At 35.8% G+C, this 18,197-nt stretch overlaps 1 protein-coding gene across 4 annotated transcripts in view; it reads left to right on the top strand.

Moving 5' to 3' along the window:
- NIPBL (NIPBL cohesin loading factor) overlaps positions 1 to 18,197 on the top strand; it is a 152,523-nt gene that overhangs the window by 103,607 nt on the left and 30,719 nt on the right. For all 4 annotated transcript variants that reach the window (XM_062598964.1, XM_062598962.1, XM_062598965.1 and 1 more), the window contains 5 exons: positions 10,613 to 10,795; positions 15,188 to 15,385; positions 15,571 to 15,642; positions 15,734 to 15,823; positions 16,505 to 16,608. In XM_062598964.1, coding sequence (XP_062454948.1) covers positions 10,613 to 10,795; positions 15,188 to 15,385; positions 15,571 to 15,642; positions 15,734 to 15,823; positions 16,505 to 16,608 — 647 coding nt within the window. The remainder of the gene's footprint in view (positions 1 to 10,612; positions 10,796 to 15,187; positions 15,386 to 15,570; positions 15,643 to 15,733; positions 15,824 to 16,504; positions 16,609 to 18,197) is intronic.

Genomic DNA, 18,197 nt, shown 5'->3' with positions numbered 1-18,197 from the left:
CTGCCTGCAGTGATAAGGTCATATTGCTGTATTTCCTTTTCAGAGCTTCGGTGAATCTCTGCTGCTTCTTATGGCTATGCTGATCAGCTACCTTGAAATGAGAACCGCTACCGGGTTCAGTTACTTGTTCTGAACATGACAGAAACTGTAATTGTCTGCCTATGTAAGGAGATGTCTGAGTTGGTTTATATGTATTTGCAGGACTGACTTTTCAAAGCAAGCTCTCTATATGTAATGCAGGCTTTAGTTCTAGGACAACTGAGTGGGTGTTTTGTAAGACTTGTTTAGAAATACCTTTTGGGTCTTCAGATACCATCTAAAAGTACTTTGTTTTGTTTTAAAAAAAATCACTGAAGAATCTAATCCCCAGTGTGCTTCTCTTTCATAGTGCAGATTGTTATTGTAGGATTCAATTATCTGTACATTATAAAACTTAAAACACAGGTTTTTCGTGCTCCCTTCAAGTCTTCCGTATTACACTCTTTTCTCTCCTGCTGTGTTCTGAAATTTGAATAAAGACGTTGCATTTTTACAAAGCTGCTCTTTATACGTATTTTTATAGGAGCAGATTCTGCTGCAACTTATTCCTATCAGCCTTTAATATTGTAGAGTTAATACAGTGCTTCTAGATTTGCTGTGTTTTATGCTTGTGTGTTTCTTTTTAAATTCCAAATGAATTTTTTGGAACATATAATACCATAACTGGTAGTCAGTGGTAGGTTAGAGTGATACAAAGTTCTGTGGCATCTGCGCAACATGTTGTTCCACGCTTGAATTCTAGCACTGCTGGGAGCAGTCTCACTTGTGAAGCAGAGTAATCGGTTAGGTGCTCGGCTTCCAAGAATGGCAGGAAGGGGAGTCTTCCAGGACACACACAGCTGTATGCAGGTCCTGGTGGCTCAGTGAGCCCTCCTGTGCCTTTTCCCACTGCCTGATGGGCTGCACAGCAAAGCTGCTTGCTGGTAGATCTAAAGACCGTGGACGGAAAGGGAGTATGACTTTCGAACATTTGTTTAAGTCTTTTGTATGTGGGACTTCTATAAAGATAAAATTGGCAAACCCTTGAGGAAATTAGCTTATGGATATTAATACATCAATAACATTTTGATTTATTTACAGCCCTTGAAAATAACAACTTTTGGTGCTGAAACACACGTGTGGTTGTACTCTGAAATCAGCAGGACCAGCAGTTCTGCAAACGTACTTCCTTTGGAAAAGAAGATTGCATTTCAGCTTGCTTACTCCTGATTGTGCTTTCATAAAGATTTCCATTATAAAAGTCTGTAATCACACAAACTTAGAATTTGGAATCATTTTTTTGAAGTTTCTGGTAGAAGCTGTAATTGCATGTGGGAAGGAAGAGTAATAACCCACTAATCATCTTGCATGTGCACAGCTGCCAGGTGCTTCGAATGGGGCATAATTTTAAAATTATATCCCGTTTCAGAGAAGCAAAGGACAAATTCTGTTGTTTACAGCAGGGAGTTTTCTATTGTGATTCCTCTCAGCTGAAGAGCAGTGTGTGGATTCTCTCTTAATCTGAATTTAACTGGATTTTTAGAAAAAAGAAAAAAGGGTATTACTTTTGTGAGAATTCTAAAATCTTCCTGTTGTCATTTTTTCTGGGATATTGGTGACTGCCGCTGTGGAATGCACTTAGACTAGAAGAGTGGTCTGTCCCTGATGACAATAGAAGTATTTAAAGATATGTTAGGTTTACAGAGAATTTATTTTAATAAATACATGCTTCGTTCACTTATCAGTCCTATTTTTTTTCCTCTCCTTTTTGGATTGTATTGAGCAGGGTCACAGTTCAAAAAATATTCCAGGTATCATTTAGTCAAAAGCGAAAAAGAAAATATTTATAACCTGTTAAATCCAGTAGTCTAGAAAGATCTCAGTCCTTCAGCATGCTTTGCACCAGAATGAATCATTTCTATTTAGAGGGATATTTTAGACATGGTGTGTCCTATCTCCAGAAGTGTATTTGGATGCATAATTGGTGTTGTACTGTGCGGGGGGTTTTGGTGTTAATTTTTCAAAAGTAAATGTTGGGTAAACATCTTTTGTTAATAGCTGGTAGGCATTCAGCAGCTGTGCCCTGGAGTCCTTTCTTGTGCTGGTCTGTTACCTTAACAGGAGAAACTCGTATGCGGCTTTGCTTGGAGGCTGCATAAGTTCTCTGCCCCTCCTGTCTTTGCCACTGGTAGATGTTCTGGTGCTTGTTCTCATAGTTGTTCTTAGGTCTATTCTGGGTGACGAGAGCGAACCTTACGTGTTGCGCATCTGTTTCTTAACAGTAACAATAACCTTGACTGAACGTTTTAGTTTCTTTGTACTTGGTTCAACTGAAATATGATGCTTTTCGTGTTTGGAGATTTAGGAGTGCTTTGTTTAATTAGTTTGCTTCTGAAAAATAACTTTGGCGACTGTAAGTGAAAGAAATTAATAACCTAATTTGTCAGAGCAGTCTGCCTTTTTGTTGATGTCTGAACTGTGTTTGGTTTGTGGGCTTTGATGCTTGATCAGGTTCCTCTTTGTTTCTGGGAAAAGCTCCGTCAAAATTATTTTGCATAAATAATTTATGCAACAATGCATTGCAACATATAAAAATGTGGGCCAGTAGTTTATCTTACATTACAATATGCAGTGCAAACTTGTTCATGTGTCCAAGCGTCCAAATACAGATGTTATTTCTTACCTTATGTGCAAGGATATATCAACAAAAGTTTTGGTTTGAATTTTCTTTTTAACAAAGGGTAAATTTGACAAAACTCAAATATTAATTCCTGGTAAATTAAGTTTTCTGTTGCTCAAAATTTTCACCTGTTCTAAATGGCTGTTCTCATCTAAGAAAATCTAAACTATTGACTTGACACTTTGAACTTAATTCTTGCTCAGTGGGAGCGATACCAATGATTATAATAGAAAGGGCAGAGAGCTATTTGTTCTTCAATTTGCTGAATTATTGTTTCATCAGATAAAGGTTCGTTCCCTACGTGTATTCATTGGTAAATATCTTATGAGCAACTTTCATATATTTCATGTTAGAAGTTAAAATTCCAGCTTTTCTTTTTTTCTTTTTTTTGGGGGGGGGGGTAATGTAGTTGAGTTACTTAAAAGAAGCAACAGTGATATAGCTTCTTGTTATGATATTTTGAATGCTAAAGGCCAGGAATTTTTCTATGATAGTGCAAAGTAAAAGCAGAACTTCCTAATGTACCTTAAGGTGAGAAATCAGATTTAAATCACTGCATTTCTTTTGCTTGTTGTCTGCAAAGATCTTGCTTGTATTATATTGCCTATTTAGGAGTTTTTCTGTTATGAACAGAATAATTATGAAATGACTCAATTGAGTTGTGATTTGATTTTATTTAATGAAAGTCTTTCTTCTTAGGTGAGACCTCAAGACTCAATTTTTAAATTTATCAGGATACGTGACTGGGAAAATGCATTAATCACATTAATTACAGTTTCTAAACATTGATAGGGATAAAAACTGCATGCTATATTCCTGCATCTGTGCAAAACTCCCTAACATTTTAATACAAAAAATTGAGTTAGCTTAAGTTTTTATGTACCTGTTCCAAAGCAGTGATAGTGAAATCCTTTTTACAAAAACAGCCCCTGACACTCCAATTCATAAAATTGAGGTTCTTTGTAGAACATTTATTTCAGTTGCCAATCCTTCTCCATTTCACTCTAAATACTGTGTTTTATTTAAAATATCTTTCAAAACTAGACTGCTCTAGCCTCCTTTTACAAATTAGTAAAGATGAGAAGTCAGAGAATAGCAATAAGGAATAAAAAAAAAAACCTTGTGGATATGGTTGCTGCAGCAATTGGATAGCAAGATAATTATTGATATCTCTGCGTTACAAGTTCTAACGCTCCTTGGCAGTCCTCGGAGAGTGTGTGTTGGGTGCATTCCCTGCTCTGTGCCTGGGTCCTTCAGGACGCTCTATGGAAACCTCCTACCTCAGTCAAATTGTCGTCTTGATTTCTAAGAATATTTTGAACTACTGTAAAATCTTTTGAATCTGTGCTGCTTAGCCATGGGCAATGATGACCTTTACTATGACATGCAATTATTCAGTTACTATGTCTGTATTCTTTTTTCTCTGACCCACCATCCTGGCTCAAGGCCAGAGCCAAGGACAAGAATATAAACAGGCAATCTGAACCTCTCCTCCTTTGAGCTGGGATCTGGGACCTTCCTTTTATGCCAGTATTGCAATGGGTGGGGAAAAACGATTCATTTTCAAAAATGTGTTCAAGACCCTCTCTTTGCCCATGTATGAGCAGGATCTGTGGAATCATATAGGACATACTTCTTTCTAACATAACTTTTCTCCTTCTTTCCAAATCCCCTGCAACGCAGAATCCTGTGCGCCAGTTGCTTGGGTGGTGGTTGTTGAAGGGATCCCACACTACTGGGTTGTGTGCGTGTGTGTGAGCTGAGCTCAGGAATTATCTCTTCATGTACGCGGTGATAAGGTGAGGATAAGGAGCTTGAGAAAGGGCTTATATCCTATTTGTAGGATATATCTGTCTACCCTTCCACAAACTCTTAAGTCAGAGAATGGGGGAGGAAAGAGGAAACCCACTGACGCAGATGGACTACTTGGCAGATTTATTTTCATCTTAATTGGGTGTTCAACTCATGACATGGTATTGAGATAAAAGGGACTTCTGAGCAGGTGTACCTTCACTGTGCCTTGAATTCCTCTTTGGGAAAAAACGTTGCCTTTTCCTGGCGTTTCCCCATCCATTCGTGAAACTATCCAGGGCACAGACTTCCTTGGAGGAATGTGAAGCTGGTGGGCAAGGGACTGTGATCATCCAAGTAAGGGTGAACTCAGTGTGCCATATAAAGGAAGCACTCCTGCTGTGGGTACTGAATCTGTGGGTGTGAGACAGGGACACAGTGAAGGTCCCAGCTATAAAATATTGAAACATTTTAAGGGAGAAAAGATAACCTTTAGATTTGCACAGTGATGTTTGAAAGTCTTCAACTTTCACAGCTAAGCTGTTCATCAATCGCAGATAGTCATGTGGCCCTTCTCTGTGTCGCACCTGAGTGCCATACTGTAATAGTACTTAACAATTTTAAATGGATATTTATTTTCCAAACATCTTTGTAAAGTGGGGAAGTACTTCAGTTCCCACTTTTGTCTTTCAGTTCTCCATCTAAAAGAGAAAATTACCTGCCTGAGTAATTGTAGTAGACCTAAGCTGTGACTCTATACTGTTGTAGATACGATGACGTAACTATCCAGCAAGAAAGCAAGCACTCTTGTTACAGAATAAGAGTGTATTTTATTTGATTTAGTACAGAGAGTTTGAAGGTTGAGACAAGCTAGGAAAAAACTGTTTTCATTCCTGCATATATGTCTACGTAGGAGGTCTTATCAGTGTAATTATAGTAGTAAAAGTGACTTGAGAAAGTTGGACAGTAAGTTGGTGATAGATAAGGAAGGTAAACCTAAAGCCTTAGTTCTTACTAAAACCACTGAGACATCTTCACATGCTCAGAGAGGACATAAAAGGAGAGTAAGCTTCACATTTGGGAAGTAACAGTAATACAGGTAATGGTTTCTGTGGCTAAAAAGGAGCAAGAAGAGGGCAAAATTAAGCTGTAATCTGTAAGTATTTATTTTTAATGTCAAAATGAAGATGTGTGACAGTTCAGTAGCATGGAAGCTCCAGAATAGGGAGAGTGGGTACACTTTTAAATTTCTGAATACCAATATATGGAAAATCAAATTTCGTGTCCCCTCCACAAAACAAGTAGCAGTATTCCCTTTTAGACCCTTGTGTGCTATTTCATATAATGTCTTGGCATTTGTAAAGTTTTTCATTTTAAAATACAAGGTATCTGTAGAGATTGCTATTATTTCCTTATTACAAAGTATTAGCACACAGAAGTGGAAAAGACAGTATTTCTGGCAGTTAGTTTGTGCAGAGCGTTTCGTCAACATAAACCTAGCTTGTTTCAAAGTGAAGTTCAGGTGTGATTTTTTTTTTTTTCTTCAAGAGCTTGTTCAGATGTTCATTTGCCTCTATAGATGCGTGTGCAGACAGGTCATTTTGATGTCATGAGCATCTTGAAATAACCATATATAAACAAGCTGGTATCTGCTTTCACGATTGCTTCCACTGTAGTGACTATCTCTTAGAGCTATGGAAGTGACAATTCAGAGTTTAGGCTTCCAGATGTTCTTGAATCTTGATGGCTGGTTAATTCATAGGAATTTGCACCAAAATGTAAACTATTTTTCCTACTTTGAAAAAGACAAATCATTACTGACAAAAGAATAAAGTTCATCAGAGTTGTTTCTAATTTCATGGCAGGAGCTGCCTCTCTGATCCTGGAAAGTTCACCCAAGTGTCAGTAAACATAGAACATATCATCCCTTTGCATACCTACTTATTTGATGTTGTCATATCAAGCCAGTTGAAAATAATCTGAACATGCTGATTGTTGTATCAAAATAGCCATACTGTTCATATTGAATGAGTCGAATAAAAGTCAATAAAGATGCTACTTTATTTTCTTCCTTTTTTTTTTTTTTTTTTTTTTTTCCTGTTTAACTGAAGGTGTTCTGGTGATGGATGCATCTACCTGAAGCAGGGAGGTTTATTTAGCTTTCAAATTCAAAACAATGTGATTTTTGTATCCCTCTGATGATTAGATTATGCTTAAAAATTAGCTAAGTTGAAGACTGTTTTTCAAACTTGAAACAACACATCGAGTTATGAACAGAAAGTGATTCTGAACCTTACGAGTCAGGTCTGTGCCTTGCCATTTTTTCTTAAGCCATACGTGAAGAGGGGAAAAGTTACATCCACTAGATATTTGTAGAGGTTTTCCTACTATACAGGACAAAATGCTTTGAAAAGCTTCCCAGATTGAAATCGAGTATGGGGACAGGCTTACAGCTTTATTTGTTTTTAGCTGAGGATTCTCTCTTTTGATTTTTATACTGTACGGCATTTTGTCAAGAATTGCACGGTAAGAAACAAGTATCTTGACAGTCATTGGGCATTCAGTAACAGCTCAAGCTTCTTCGGTATCTTCTCTAAGAAACGTGTTGAGCAGCCATACTACAACACCACCACCATGTTCTTCTTCCAGCAAGCAACAAATATTTAAGTCATGAAATAGATCTGGACAAGCACTGAGGAAGAAATGGTTGTTCACGTATGGCAGTTCTGCGAGATGAGTCGTTCTTATTGCTGTTATGTGACTCACCCTTCAGTTTCACTAACGTGGAATATATTAACGTTGAGATTCCTTGCCGTGGAGCAAAGATTTAGTTAGGATGGCAGTTTTCTTTTTTGGAGTTGTGGCGGCTTTGCGAGGATGCTGCCTGAAGAACACTGATGCCTACAGCCCATTTCAAGCGTATTGTGTATGCCATCGCATGTGTTGCAAAAATAGTTATTTCATTGATGAGGACAGTTTTTCAAAAAGCTTAGTTTGCTGCAAGACCTTCTTACTAACTTGTGAAGTAACTTTTTAGGAAAGTTACTTTCTCCTTTGCTATTAAAAAAACTATGTAAAATAAGGAAAATGTGATTGCTTAAAATGGAGGCAAGAAATATGGATAGAAAGTCTCATCAAATTTATTAAACAAATTGCAAAAATGAAGGTGATCATACATGTTTTTGTAAATGCTGTCAAATGTTTTTGTGTTGTATATCCTTTTAAACTTCTTCTGATAAGTGTCCTGTAACCTGAAAAGGAATTAGCTTGGGTTTTATAACCTAGTGTTTGTTGCCATGTGACCAGATTCTTATGAGTAACTGGATCCTCTTTAGTATCTCTATATTCCTCTGAACAAATAAAATTTCATGTTTTGTAATAAATGCACTTTCTAAAAGAAAGATAGTAAGATGTTACTAGTAAGGGAGGTGTGGGTTGCCCTGACTCAATATAATGTAAATAATAAGTATTAATAACCTATTGACTGGAGTCCCACAGTATGTAATATTCCTGAACTACTGCTTTTAAAAGGATGGGGAGTCCTTTCCCGTGTATATCTGAGGTGTTGATACAAGTGCAGTTATGTCTAACTCCTTTGAATTGCATGAGTAAAACTCTTTAGATTTGGTTATTCACAGTCCTCAGGAGCTAAGAAAACTCTGCGTGCAGCAGAGTTGCTCCAGGTAACATTGTGAAAGAAACAAAAAACTATGAAGCTGGTGTGTAGAGAACTTTATAATAATTCTGTTCCCTTTTTTGCTAGTTCCTTCTTGAATAAAGAAAGCTCTGCATATTCTCTAATAAAAGAAAAAAAAAGATTATACTCTGATCTTAAATATCTTTTAATTGGAGAGAGAGTTCAAATAATTATTTGAACTGGATAATTTTACTGATCAAGCTGGTTTTAAATTTACTTTTCGTAATAAACAGCGAAAGGCTTAAGATCTATTTGCAGAGAATACTTCTGTTTGCATCTAGCTTTTAAACATCTATACGAATCTTAATGCAGCTCCTATTCCTTTACTCATAGCTGCTTTTTGCAATGTTGTTATTTGACAGAATTTCCCATAGGCTTTAAGCTCTGTGAGTAGTCCTGTTGATTTTAGTGAATTTGCTCATAGTGCATAGCATTGAGCATGTATTTTAGAGAAACATGGTCAAGAGGCCCTTTAGTGAGTGGTCTGCATCTGCAGAAATTGTCCTAAACATACGCATATATGAGTTTCCCACTAGTCTGGGGCTAACTCCTCTCCAGAAGCTGTATAGTCCTACTAAGAGACATGGGTGATTAATGTAGGGCCACCACCAGTGTGATACAGCTAGACAGCTTCCAGATTAGACATAGCTGGTGTCCAGACAGCTGGGAGTACGGGCAGAGGAACTGTATCTGTCCATGCCGGCATACTTTTCCGTATCTTGTGAAGTGCCAAGAATAATCATTTCACAGGGCCGTAGTAAATCACGCTGTGAAATATTTTGTAGTACTTTTCAAAACAGCATTGAGAATTTGAGTGGCTTTGGCAGATGGTGACTATCTAAGGATTACAACTCCTTAAAGGAAATAAAAGAGTGACCAAGAGGTGGGGTGAAGCAGGGAGGTAGGATATCTCCCTATCTCAGTTAAAAAAAAATTCAAAGTAAGCAGTATCTAAGTTAAATATATTTTTAATGCACTTATATGAAAGGACAAGCTAAAAATATTTGAGGATTACAGAAAAATCATTTTCTGCTTGTTTTGGCGCATATAGGCAATTTTTTTTAGATATAGAGAAATGGGAAACAAGAAATATATATGACCTTTTAAAACTTTCTAATTTTCATTGATGATAGTAGCTGGTAAAGCTGCTAAATAGCTGTTAAAGTACTTTCTAATATTAAGACCCTTCTAATTTCAGTTAAAGATGTTTAGCTAAAAAATATGAACAAAAAGATGGTAGGTTAATGTAAAGATATAAATGGATTTTTAGAAGTAATACTAGTAGAATAGGTATAGTGAAAGCAATTAAAAAGTGGCTAACCCTTCAGAGGATGTTTTCTTGCAGGGTGGGGTTTTTTTTGTTGTCAGATTTTTTTATCTACAGTAATTGGCAGATGACTTCTGCTCTATCTATAAGTGATACAGTTTACCTTGGGGAAGGAGAGAGGGACACTTACGACAAAGGTGTGTGTTGTTTTTTGGAAAAAGATTAACAGTTCAATCAGATAATGTTCAAATCTGTGTAATAGGCTCTTTGGTAAATAAAGATAAAACATCAAAGGAAAACCCAAAGAAACGCTGAAACATTTTGCTTTTTTTTATGTCACTTGGAAAAATCTTCACAGTGAATTTTGGAGATGATTACGAAATGTGACTTTATACAGGCCTAGTATTACTTCCAAAACGTGATGAGAAGGGTGAGGTGTTGTCTAACTGTATGCTTCTCTGGGGGGAAGAAAAACAACTGATGTTGTCCCAATTTGTTGTTTGTCTGTATTGAACAAAAATCCTTCAACTATGCAGCGTAACAAAATTACGCACAAATCTGGATTCTATTATAAAAGGATTACTAGGTAAGAAACGATCTGGAGTAGAGTTGGGATGTCAGAGTGCTGGCTTGTATTTAAGGATAAGAACCCAGAGGTTCTGCTAGAGATATCCTCTGCCTATTGGTAAAGGGGAGACCGCTGTCCTACGTGTGCTAAGGAATATGCTTATACCTCATCATAGTTCTCTTTATTCTCAGTGAAGCCTGATTTACCTACACTTCTGGAAAAAAAACTGTCAACAGATACAGAGAAGGAACCAAACTAAGACTAAATAATGTGGGAGTGGAGCAAGGATGTCTTTTTTACAAAGAAAGTGCACTGATTTGAATTTGTTTTATTTATATACCTGGTAAAAAGATTTTTTATTGAAGGAGATATATTATTGAAGGAGATAAATGTGCAGTTTCTTATGTTAGTTTATAGATGCAGTGTGACCGATATATACAGCTTCAGAAAGGGCTGTTAAATACATCCAGATATATCTTACTGTGGTATTGTTAGTGGACGTACTGTAAGCAGCTCCTGAGAGGTCTGTAGTTTGGGGCCCTTATTTTTGTCTTCAAGTTCACGTGTACTCTTCTTGCTCTCCATTAATAGGTAGCATAGATCAGTCAGTGTTAAAGGAGTTGCCTCCTGAGCTCCTGGCAGAAATTGAATCCACCATGCCACTTTGTGAACGTGTGAAAATGAACAAGCGCAAACGTAGCACAGTTAATGAGAAACCAAAGTATGCTGAGATCAGTTCTGATGAAGACAATGACAGTGAAGAAGCTTTTGAATGTAAGTAGTATATAATTCTATTCCTGCTGCTAAAGAAGGCTAATATTTTGCTCTTACCAAAGTTTTCTTTCTTTTTTTCTCTTTTTTAAGTTGTTTAGCCTAAATCATATAAAAACACGTTAAATTTGATATCCAAGCAACTACTTGGCCAAGTAACTTTCTTTTTATTACTTAATTTCAGTTCACATTCAAGAGAAAAAGCTGCTAGCTGTTTATAATTTCTTTTCTGCTTACCTTATGGGAAGCCACTGTCTAGATTCTTTTAGTTGTGCTATGAAATATTTTTGAACAATCAAATTAAAGAAAATACCATGTAAAGCAGCTCAGAAAATTTTTATGCAAAGCTATGGAAAGAAAAATTTCAATAAATACATTTAAAATCATAGCTTAGTTTCATTGGTAAGAACAGTAAAGCAACCCCTCCTGATTTTCTGTGTTATGATAAATTGAGAATATTACTGCCTAGAAGTTTCTTAAAACACTTTCTTCTACTCTTCCCCTGGTGTATTGCTGGACAAACTGGCAATTACTTCCGATGGGTTCTCAAAATAGCATTTGCTGATGATACTGGTCTTGAATTAAATGTTTTCAAAAGAAGAGAGAAAGCTTGTATTCAGAATTGCATTGTGTGATCAGATAACGGGCATGTTTGTCAAAAATAATTGCTGTATACATCTAGGTTAGGGAAGGGATTTCCTACCTGTTGCTAAGCATATAGTTAGTTTGTATCCATGTTAATTCACTTAATCAACACTGAAAAGAAATATTATTAAAATAGAGTGAATCAGTTCACAATGAGTACCTCCTTAGCTGTGTTACTTATACAATGCTACAGGAGATGTGCCTGTTGCTGTTAACCTGAGAAGGCATCTCACATAATGATTTTTTATTTTTTAATTTAGATTCTTTTTTGCCTTTGTTTATGTGATGTTTATATTGAACTTGTATCAAACTCAAAAAGTTTTTCTCCTTAGTCTGTCTTAAGCTCCAAAAGAGAAAAATTTCTTTGTCCTGATTTTTAACATATTTCAAGTTCTCTTCTAATGGAGATGTAGCACTTATACACCAATACACATACAGAATTATAACTGAGATACCACCCTGATCTTTGTCAAAGAAGCGGAAAAGAGCATCCCCTTTTTGTTTGCTTTTCTTTTAAAATACAACCAGAATGATGATGCTTTGGCCGTGAGTATGAGATCTCAGGGTACCTTTCTGCCAGTCTTCATTATTGCAAGGCATTAATGGTCATTTGCTTCATTCAGGATTGTATGTTAAAATCTGTGTTTACCTATAACATCAGCTGATCATGATATTCATAATCTGGAATGGGTAATTAAAGAAATGGCAAGTAAAACAAAATTATTTAAATTCATCAGGAATGGAGAGGATTGTTAGAAATTTCAGAGAGACCTTAATCTAGCTGTCAGCAACAGTGGCTGCTGAAATTTTTAAATACAAAGTAATGGAAATTAAAGAAAACTTTGACAGTACTTTTATGCTTTAAGGGACTCTAGATTCATTATGGCAACTCAAGAGATCTGAACATGATTCTGAGCAACTCAGTGAGAACATCTGCTTTAAAAAGGAGATTATAGTATCTCTCAAAGGATACCCTAGAACTGAACTGAAAACAAGAGCCAAAATGACCATGGAAGATTTGTGTCATAGACACTGAATAGACTTGTACTGTTACATATATTTCAAAATTCTTTTGTATGACTGAAGCTATACTTCAGTAAGCATGTAAAAAGTGATTGTTGTAGAAGATAGATTTCTTTGAGCAACTCATGAAGAAGGGTCAGTCCATAAAATTAAATGATGGGAAATTCAAAATTAGTGAAAGGAAATCCATTTCATACCATAAGTGCTAAATAAGTTATTGCATAAATGTATGGCAGAATTCAGAAGGAAATTGGGTATTTTTTTTTATTCTGGAGAGTCCTTTTGTGTGAAATTAGTAATTTTTGAAACATTATTAAAAATTTTGTTTGTAGTGAATTTTAACTACTTCAGAATAATCGACTTAGTAGAGCAGTGATCAGATTCTTAATAGCTGTTCCTGTGTCCACCTTATTTGCCTTATAGAGCCAACACGGCTATAACACATTCTGTTTAGTTATGCAGCTTTGACAAAATGGTCAGTTTAAGTTTCCACTGCAAAGTAATATTGGAAGTTTCCTTTCTTTTGGAGCTGTCGCTGGGGTCAGAATTTGTCCTGGAGAACTTAAATTGTTATTGATGATTTGTAAACTGTGGAGACCCTTTGTAATCTTAGAGTTTTCAGATCCCAATTTGATCTTGAGGAAACCAGAGAAAACTTATATAAGTTTCTAAACTGAATAAATCTGGCCTGGAAATCATTGAGGGAATGGAGTAATGATGGTTTTTAGAATTGTTTTGGGGAGCAAAAATATTCTACAATTTAATTACTCATTCCTTAGACTAGGTAAAATATAGGTTATTAAGTGAAAGTGTTAAGTTACTTCCAGTATCAGAATCTGAAACAAGTCATCTGTGTTTCTATGGAGAAGACACTGGAATGCACAGTGCCCTGGAGTAAAATTTTCAGAATAGCAAATTTAGTGTGTGGACTACTATATGCATTGGAAATTGTCCTTTGAAAATTGATGTTCAAAGAAAAAAAAAAACTCCATAAACGCTCAGTTGGACTAAAAGTTTGGCACTGCTGCTTATGGAATATCTCCTATAGGATATCTTTCACCTGTCTAGTTTTAGGTAAGTCAACCTCAAAATGAACTGAAATTCGGCACTTAAAATATGGGATTAATCTAGCTCCAGAAACTATTGAATTTCATGGAGGTAAAAAAATAAGATATATCAAGTCTTCTCCCATAAAATACTTTCTTATCCAGTAGCTCTCATGCTTCAGGTATCCTGGATGACCTTTCATTTTTTTCAAACACTGTTAACTCTCAATCACATGCAGTAACATACTTGGGGAATTAGTTACCCTATGAGTAAGAGATGTGCGAGAAACCATTTGAGAAATGATTGTGTTAGTAGCTCAGGCATCGTAGTTGGAGAACCTGAGTTCACTGTCTCAGAAGCAAGTTCAGGCCAGGAGCAATGCAGCTCGAAACCTGAACTAAGTTATTAGCTTAAAGGACTTAGGCCACCTCTGCAGAAATATTGTACTATGTTTTCAGAAGTGGGGACCCTTAGAGTGCAGAACTTCAGGTTTAAAATTTTTTATTTTGAGCGATACAAACGCTTTAATTTGAGCCTAAGCTGACTACTGTCTATATCCTAGTACATATAATTTCCTCTTTCTTATGCTTCTCAGTAAACTGGGGTTTTAGAAAGGATTTATCAGTTTTACCATAATTCTATATAAATGCTTGGAGCCAGTTTGCTCAGAAACAACCCTATATGCGATCATATGCCTCTAAACTTGAGGAGAGTGGGACAGAGAGACACACAGTTATCAGCAGGTTCACAAGAATAGTAAAATCTGCTAGCCTAAAACTTAATGTTTTGGAGGCATTTTGATCTTTGCAGCATGTTTTGTATTAGATATTTTATTTGTTAGCCCAGTTATTGCGTTACATTAGATATTGGAGAATTGGCTCATTTCATGGATGAAACAATGTCTCCTCCTCGATACCTGATTTATATCAAATCTTAGCAACCTCTCCTCTTCAAAGTGCACAAGACTGCCTTTGAAAATAAGAAAGACTTCCTCCCAATCCCCCAGATATTTTATTTTCATCAAAGCTCTGTTTCACTCTACACCATTTGTCCAGTTTTCTTCAGCGTTCGGTTCTGCTGGGTTCCCTGGTCCCGATTGAAAACGGATTGTAATTACCTTCTGTGGTACATATTCACTAGCCAAGAAGTTGAGGCTCCAACTTTCTCCCTTTATGCTGAATTTTGTACAGTATGTATCGAGGCAAAATTGTAGGTATCTTGGCAAAATAGTGTATCCTTAAGTAATGATATTATCAAGTGTCATTGGAACTTGCTGTGTTGGATGGGTAAAACAATCATTGAACTGGACCTTAGGCACTTAGTGTAGCCACAATTTAGATAATTGAAGAAATTATCTCAGTGTCCTCTCAAGAAAGGAAAGGATGAAAATTATTTCCATCTGTTCTACTTCCCTTACTTTGTTTAAAAGGACAGATGCTTATTAAATTGATACTTTGATTTTTTTTTTTTTTTTTTTGCCAATTTCAGGGAGTTTTATGTTATTCAAAATGAATCATTAGAATAACACCATAACATAATTTTATATTATAATTGTAGTGTATTCACTTGTTTCAGAGAATATTTGTACAATAACATTTTGCTTTAACTTGTAAATGCATGATTTTGTGCTATTAGAAGTGCAAGTTTTGTATTTATAATGGAAATGCCCTCCATTTCTAGCTTCTCGGAAAAGACATAAAAAGGACAGAGATGCAGCTTGGGCGTATGAAGAACATGACAGAAGAAGTTCTGGTGATCATAGGAGAAGTGGCCATTATCATGAAGGAAGGAGGACTTCTGGGAGTGGCCGCTACCGTAATCGCAGTCCTGATGACTCTGACATGGATGATTATTCTCCTCCTCCTAGCCTCAGTGAGGGTAACTCATCACTATAAAAGTTTATTTTATTCCATAATACTACTGCATTATTAAAGTGTACACTGAGCATTTTAAAATAAACATCTTTGCATGCATTATTTAATATAAGCGTAAGAAATGTAAATAATTTTTTTATTAATTTTTAGAAAGTATTATTTTTTCACTCTTTTTATTATCTTAATTAGTGGCTAGAAAAATGAAGAAAAAAGAAAAACAAAAGAAGAGGAAAGCTTATGAACCTAAACTAACACCTGAAGGTAATCTTTTGAAATTTATTTTCTTTCTTTAGTTTGTATTTTCTGTTCTATATATAAAGTAATTATATATACATTTCTTTTTTTTCACCAGAAATGATGGATTCTTCGACTTTCAAAAGGTTTACTGCTTCAGTAGAGAATATTTTGGAAAATTTGGAAGACATGGATTTTACTGCTTTTGGTAATATGTCAGAATTTTTCAAAATGCTTCCCCCAGTTAGAAGCTCAAGAAAAAACAACAACAAAAAATCTCATTATTTTCAGCATTCCTTCTTCGTGATTTAATTGCTTGTGGTACATACTAGGGTATGCAGTGTTTATACCTATTTGGTTTCCATCTTGAGTAGGTTTCTTTATCCTTCAGTTTCACTTGCTGCTGCAAGAAGAAAATCCCTTTTCCTGCAAAATCCAAATGGGACATAAGTCAGAAAAAGACAGATAATTTTCTGCCTAGGCAGAAAGGATACCTCTTGGAATGTCATTAGGGTGTTATCTTCTCATATACGTATCTTTGCAAACAGCACTAACATAAGGTGGTTCTCTTGCCAGTAGTATCTGGAACACACATAATTTTGCATCTGCTGCTAATAGAGCACGGTTATTCAACTCAAGCATCAAAGTACTTGCGTGCTCATGGCCGAACCACTAAATCTCAGTATACTCCTTATCCACTTTAACACAACCAAAAGTCATCATCGTCAGTCTTCACTAAATGGAACTATTAGATGTTAGCTGTTTGGAAAATCAGTTCTTCAGTAGGTTTTCTTCAACTGACTTTTTCATATTGGCTATGAAACACTGCTTTTTTGATGCCTTATTAAAATGTGATTGTTAATTTTGTTTTTCTTTTAATTTTTTAAAGGTGATGATGATGAGATTCCACAGGAGTTGCTACTGGGAAAACATCAGCTTAGTGAGTTGGGTAGTGAATCTGCAAAAATTAAGGCAATGGGCATTATGGACAAGGTACATCTTCATAGCAGTTAACTCTTTTTGAATTTTTAATTTTGTTTAACATACAGAAAGCATTTGTCCCTTGTAGTAACATTCCAGTCTGTTCAGGTGTTCAGGTGTTTGTGACCAATACTGTAAATAACATTCCACCTTCTTCAGATGTGTATGTGCTTACTACTGTCTCTGAAGCTGAGATATTTTTTGAATGCTCCTTTTCTGTGTCAGCGCAGTGTCAGTGAACCGTATATCACAGTAGGGGATACCTGGCTTTGCAATGACATAGATATGTATTAAGATACGCGTAACCTATTAAGGCACCTGAGTTCTCTGCCGTATCTCACATGCCTGAGCAGTAAAATTTTCAAATAATAATTTCCACAAAAGCACACCAACCTATAGTCTCAGATTTACTCCTTACAGTAAGCACTCTTCAGTGTTGAGTAAAATGGAAGATGTTGGCAAAGTCAAAAAACAAACTCATTCTTTGCAATATATGCCATTAGTGTTGTGATGTAAGACATCCATTCAGCATCTCACTGAATTGCCCACTTCCTCCCTCTCCCCAAAACTGCCTTTCAAACTGAAGAGGTTTGTGGCTCCATTTGATAGTAAGAATAATTTTTCTATTGGCTGCATATTTCTTTGTCATACTTTTACAGACTTCAGATCAAGGGAATTTCTCTGTTATTGCAGACTGTTGGTGTCACATCTCTAGAAACAATATGCTTGCTCTCTTTATCTTTCTAGAACTCTTTGGGCGGTCCTATATTATGCCTTTCCACGCCCACTTACTATTTCTGTGAAGTGCCCATGAAGCCGTTTATTGTGCAAGACTTTGAATAATTTATTTAATCCAAGATTTAGATACTCTTCCTAGCTTTTCTTTCAACCTCTCAACCTTCCTTGTAGCATGTTTTCAGCCTTCCTTGTAGTTCTAGGCCTTTACTTTTGTTTCCTGTACATCTGTTTTATACACCTGTTCATCCTTGTGTGTGTGTGTGTGTAAATATAATATAAAAATCAGAATATTGTTGCTTCGAGAGGTGAGCACCAGAGGTATCTGCATGAGTGAAGCTGATTCTTTAGCATAGTCTAGTAATTACTTACTGTTAAATCTGTAGGTGAACTCAAACTACTTTTATCAACATGCTACATTTTCAAAGTTAATGCTATTATTAAGAATAAATTTCCCATATGTTAGTACTAAAATGTTACGGATTTTCAATTCTTCTTCTCCGTAAAACTTGTATTTTTTTTTTTTCTAATGGAACTCTATAGAGCCAAATAGAACTTGTGATTGATACTTAGCTTTCAAAATTCGAGTTTCTAGGATCAAGAGTGTGTAAATATACGCTATTGGGAGATAGGCAGTTTTAAATCTATTTCTGTGGATTTTAGTAGTTGGAAATAGAATTTGATTGTAGAACATATTTCACTAGTTTAATTATATTATCAGAATTTTCAGTCATTGATCTGTTAGAAACTAGGCAAGCCAAGATCCAGTCCTTATTTCAAAGTGTGTACAATTTACATTTATTGCCAGACTTACATAACATATTCTATTTTCCGTTTATGCAAATCATCTTAAAAAAATTGCAAGC

This window comes from Rhea pennata, chromosome Z (genome assembly GCF_028389875.1).
Source record: "Rhea pennata isolate bPtePen1 chromosome Z, bPtePen1.pri, whole genome shotgun sequence".
Classification (NCBI taxonomy): domain Eukaryota; kingdom Metazoa; phylum Chordata; class Aves; order Rheiformes; family Rheidae; genus Rhea; species Rhea pennata.
Note: the sequence above shows the minus strand (reverse complement) of the source record. Positions and strands in the feature narration are given on the sequence as shown.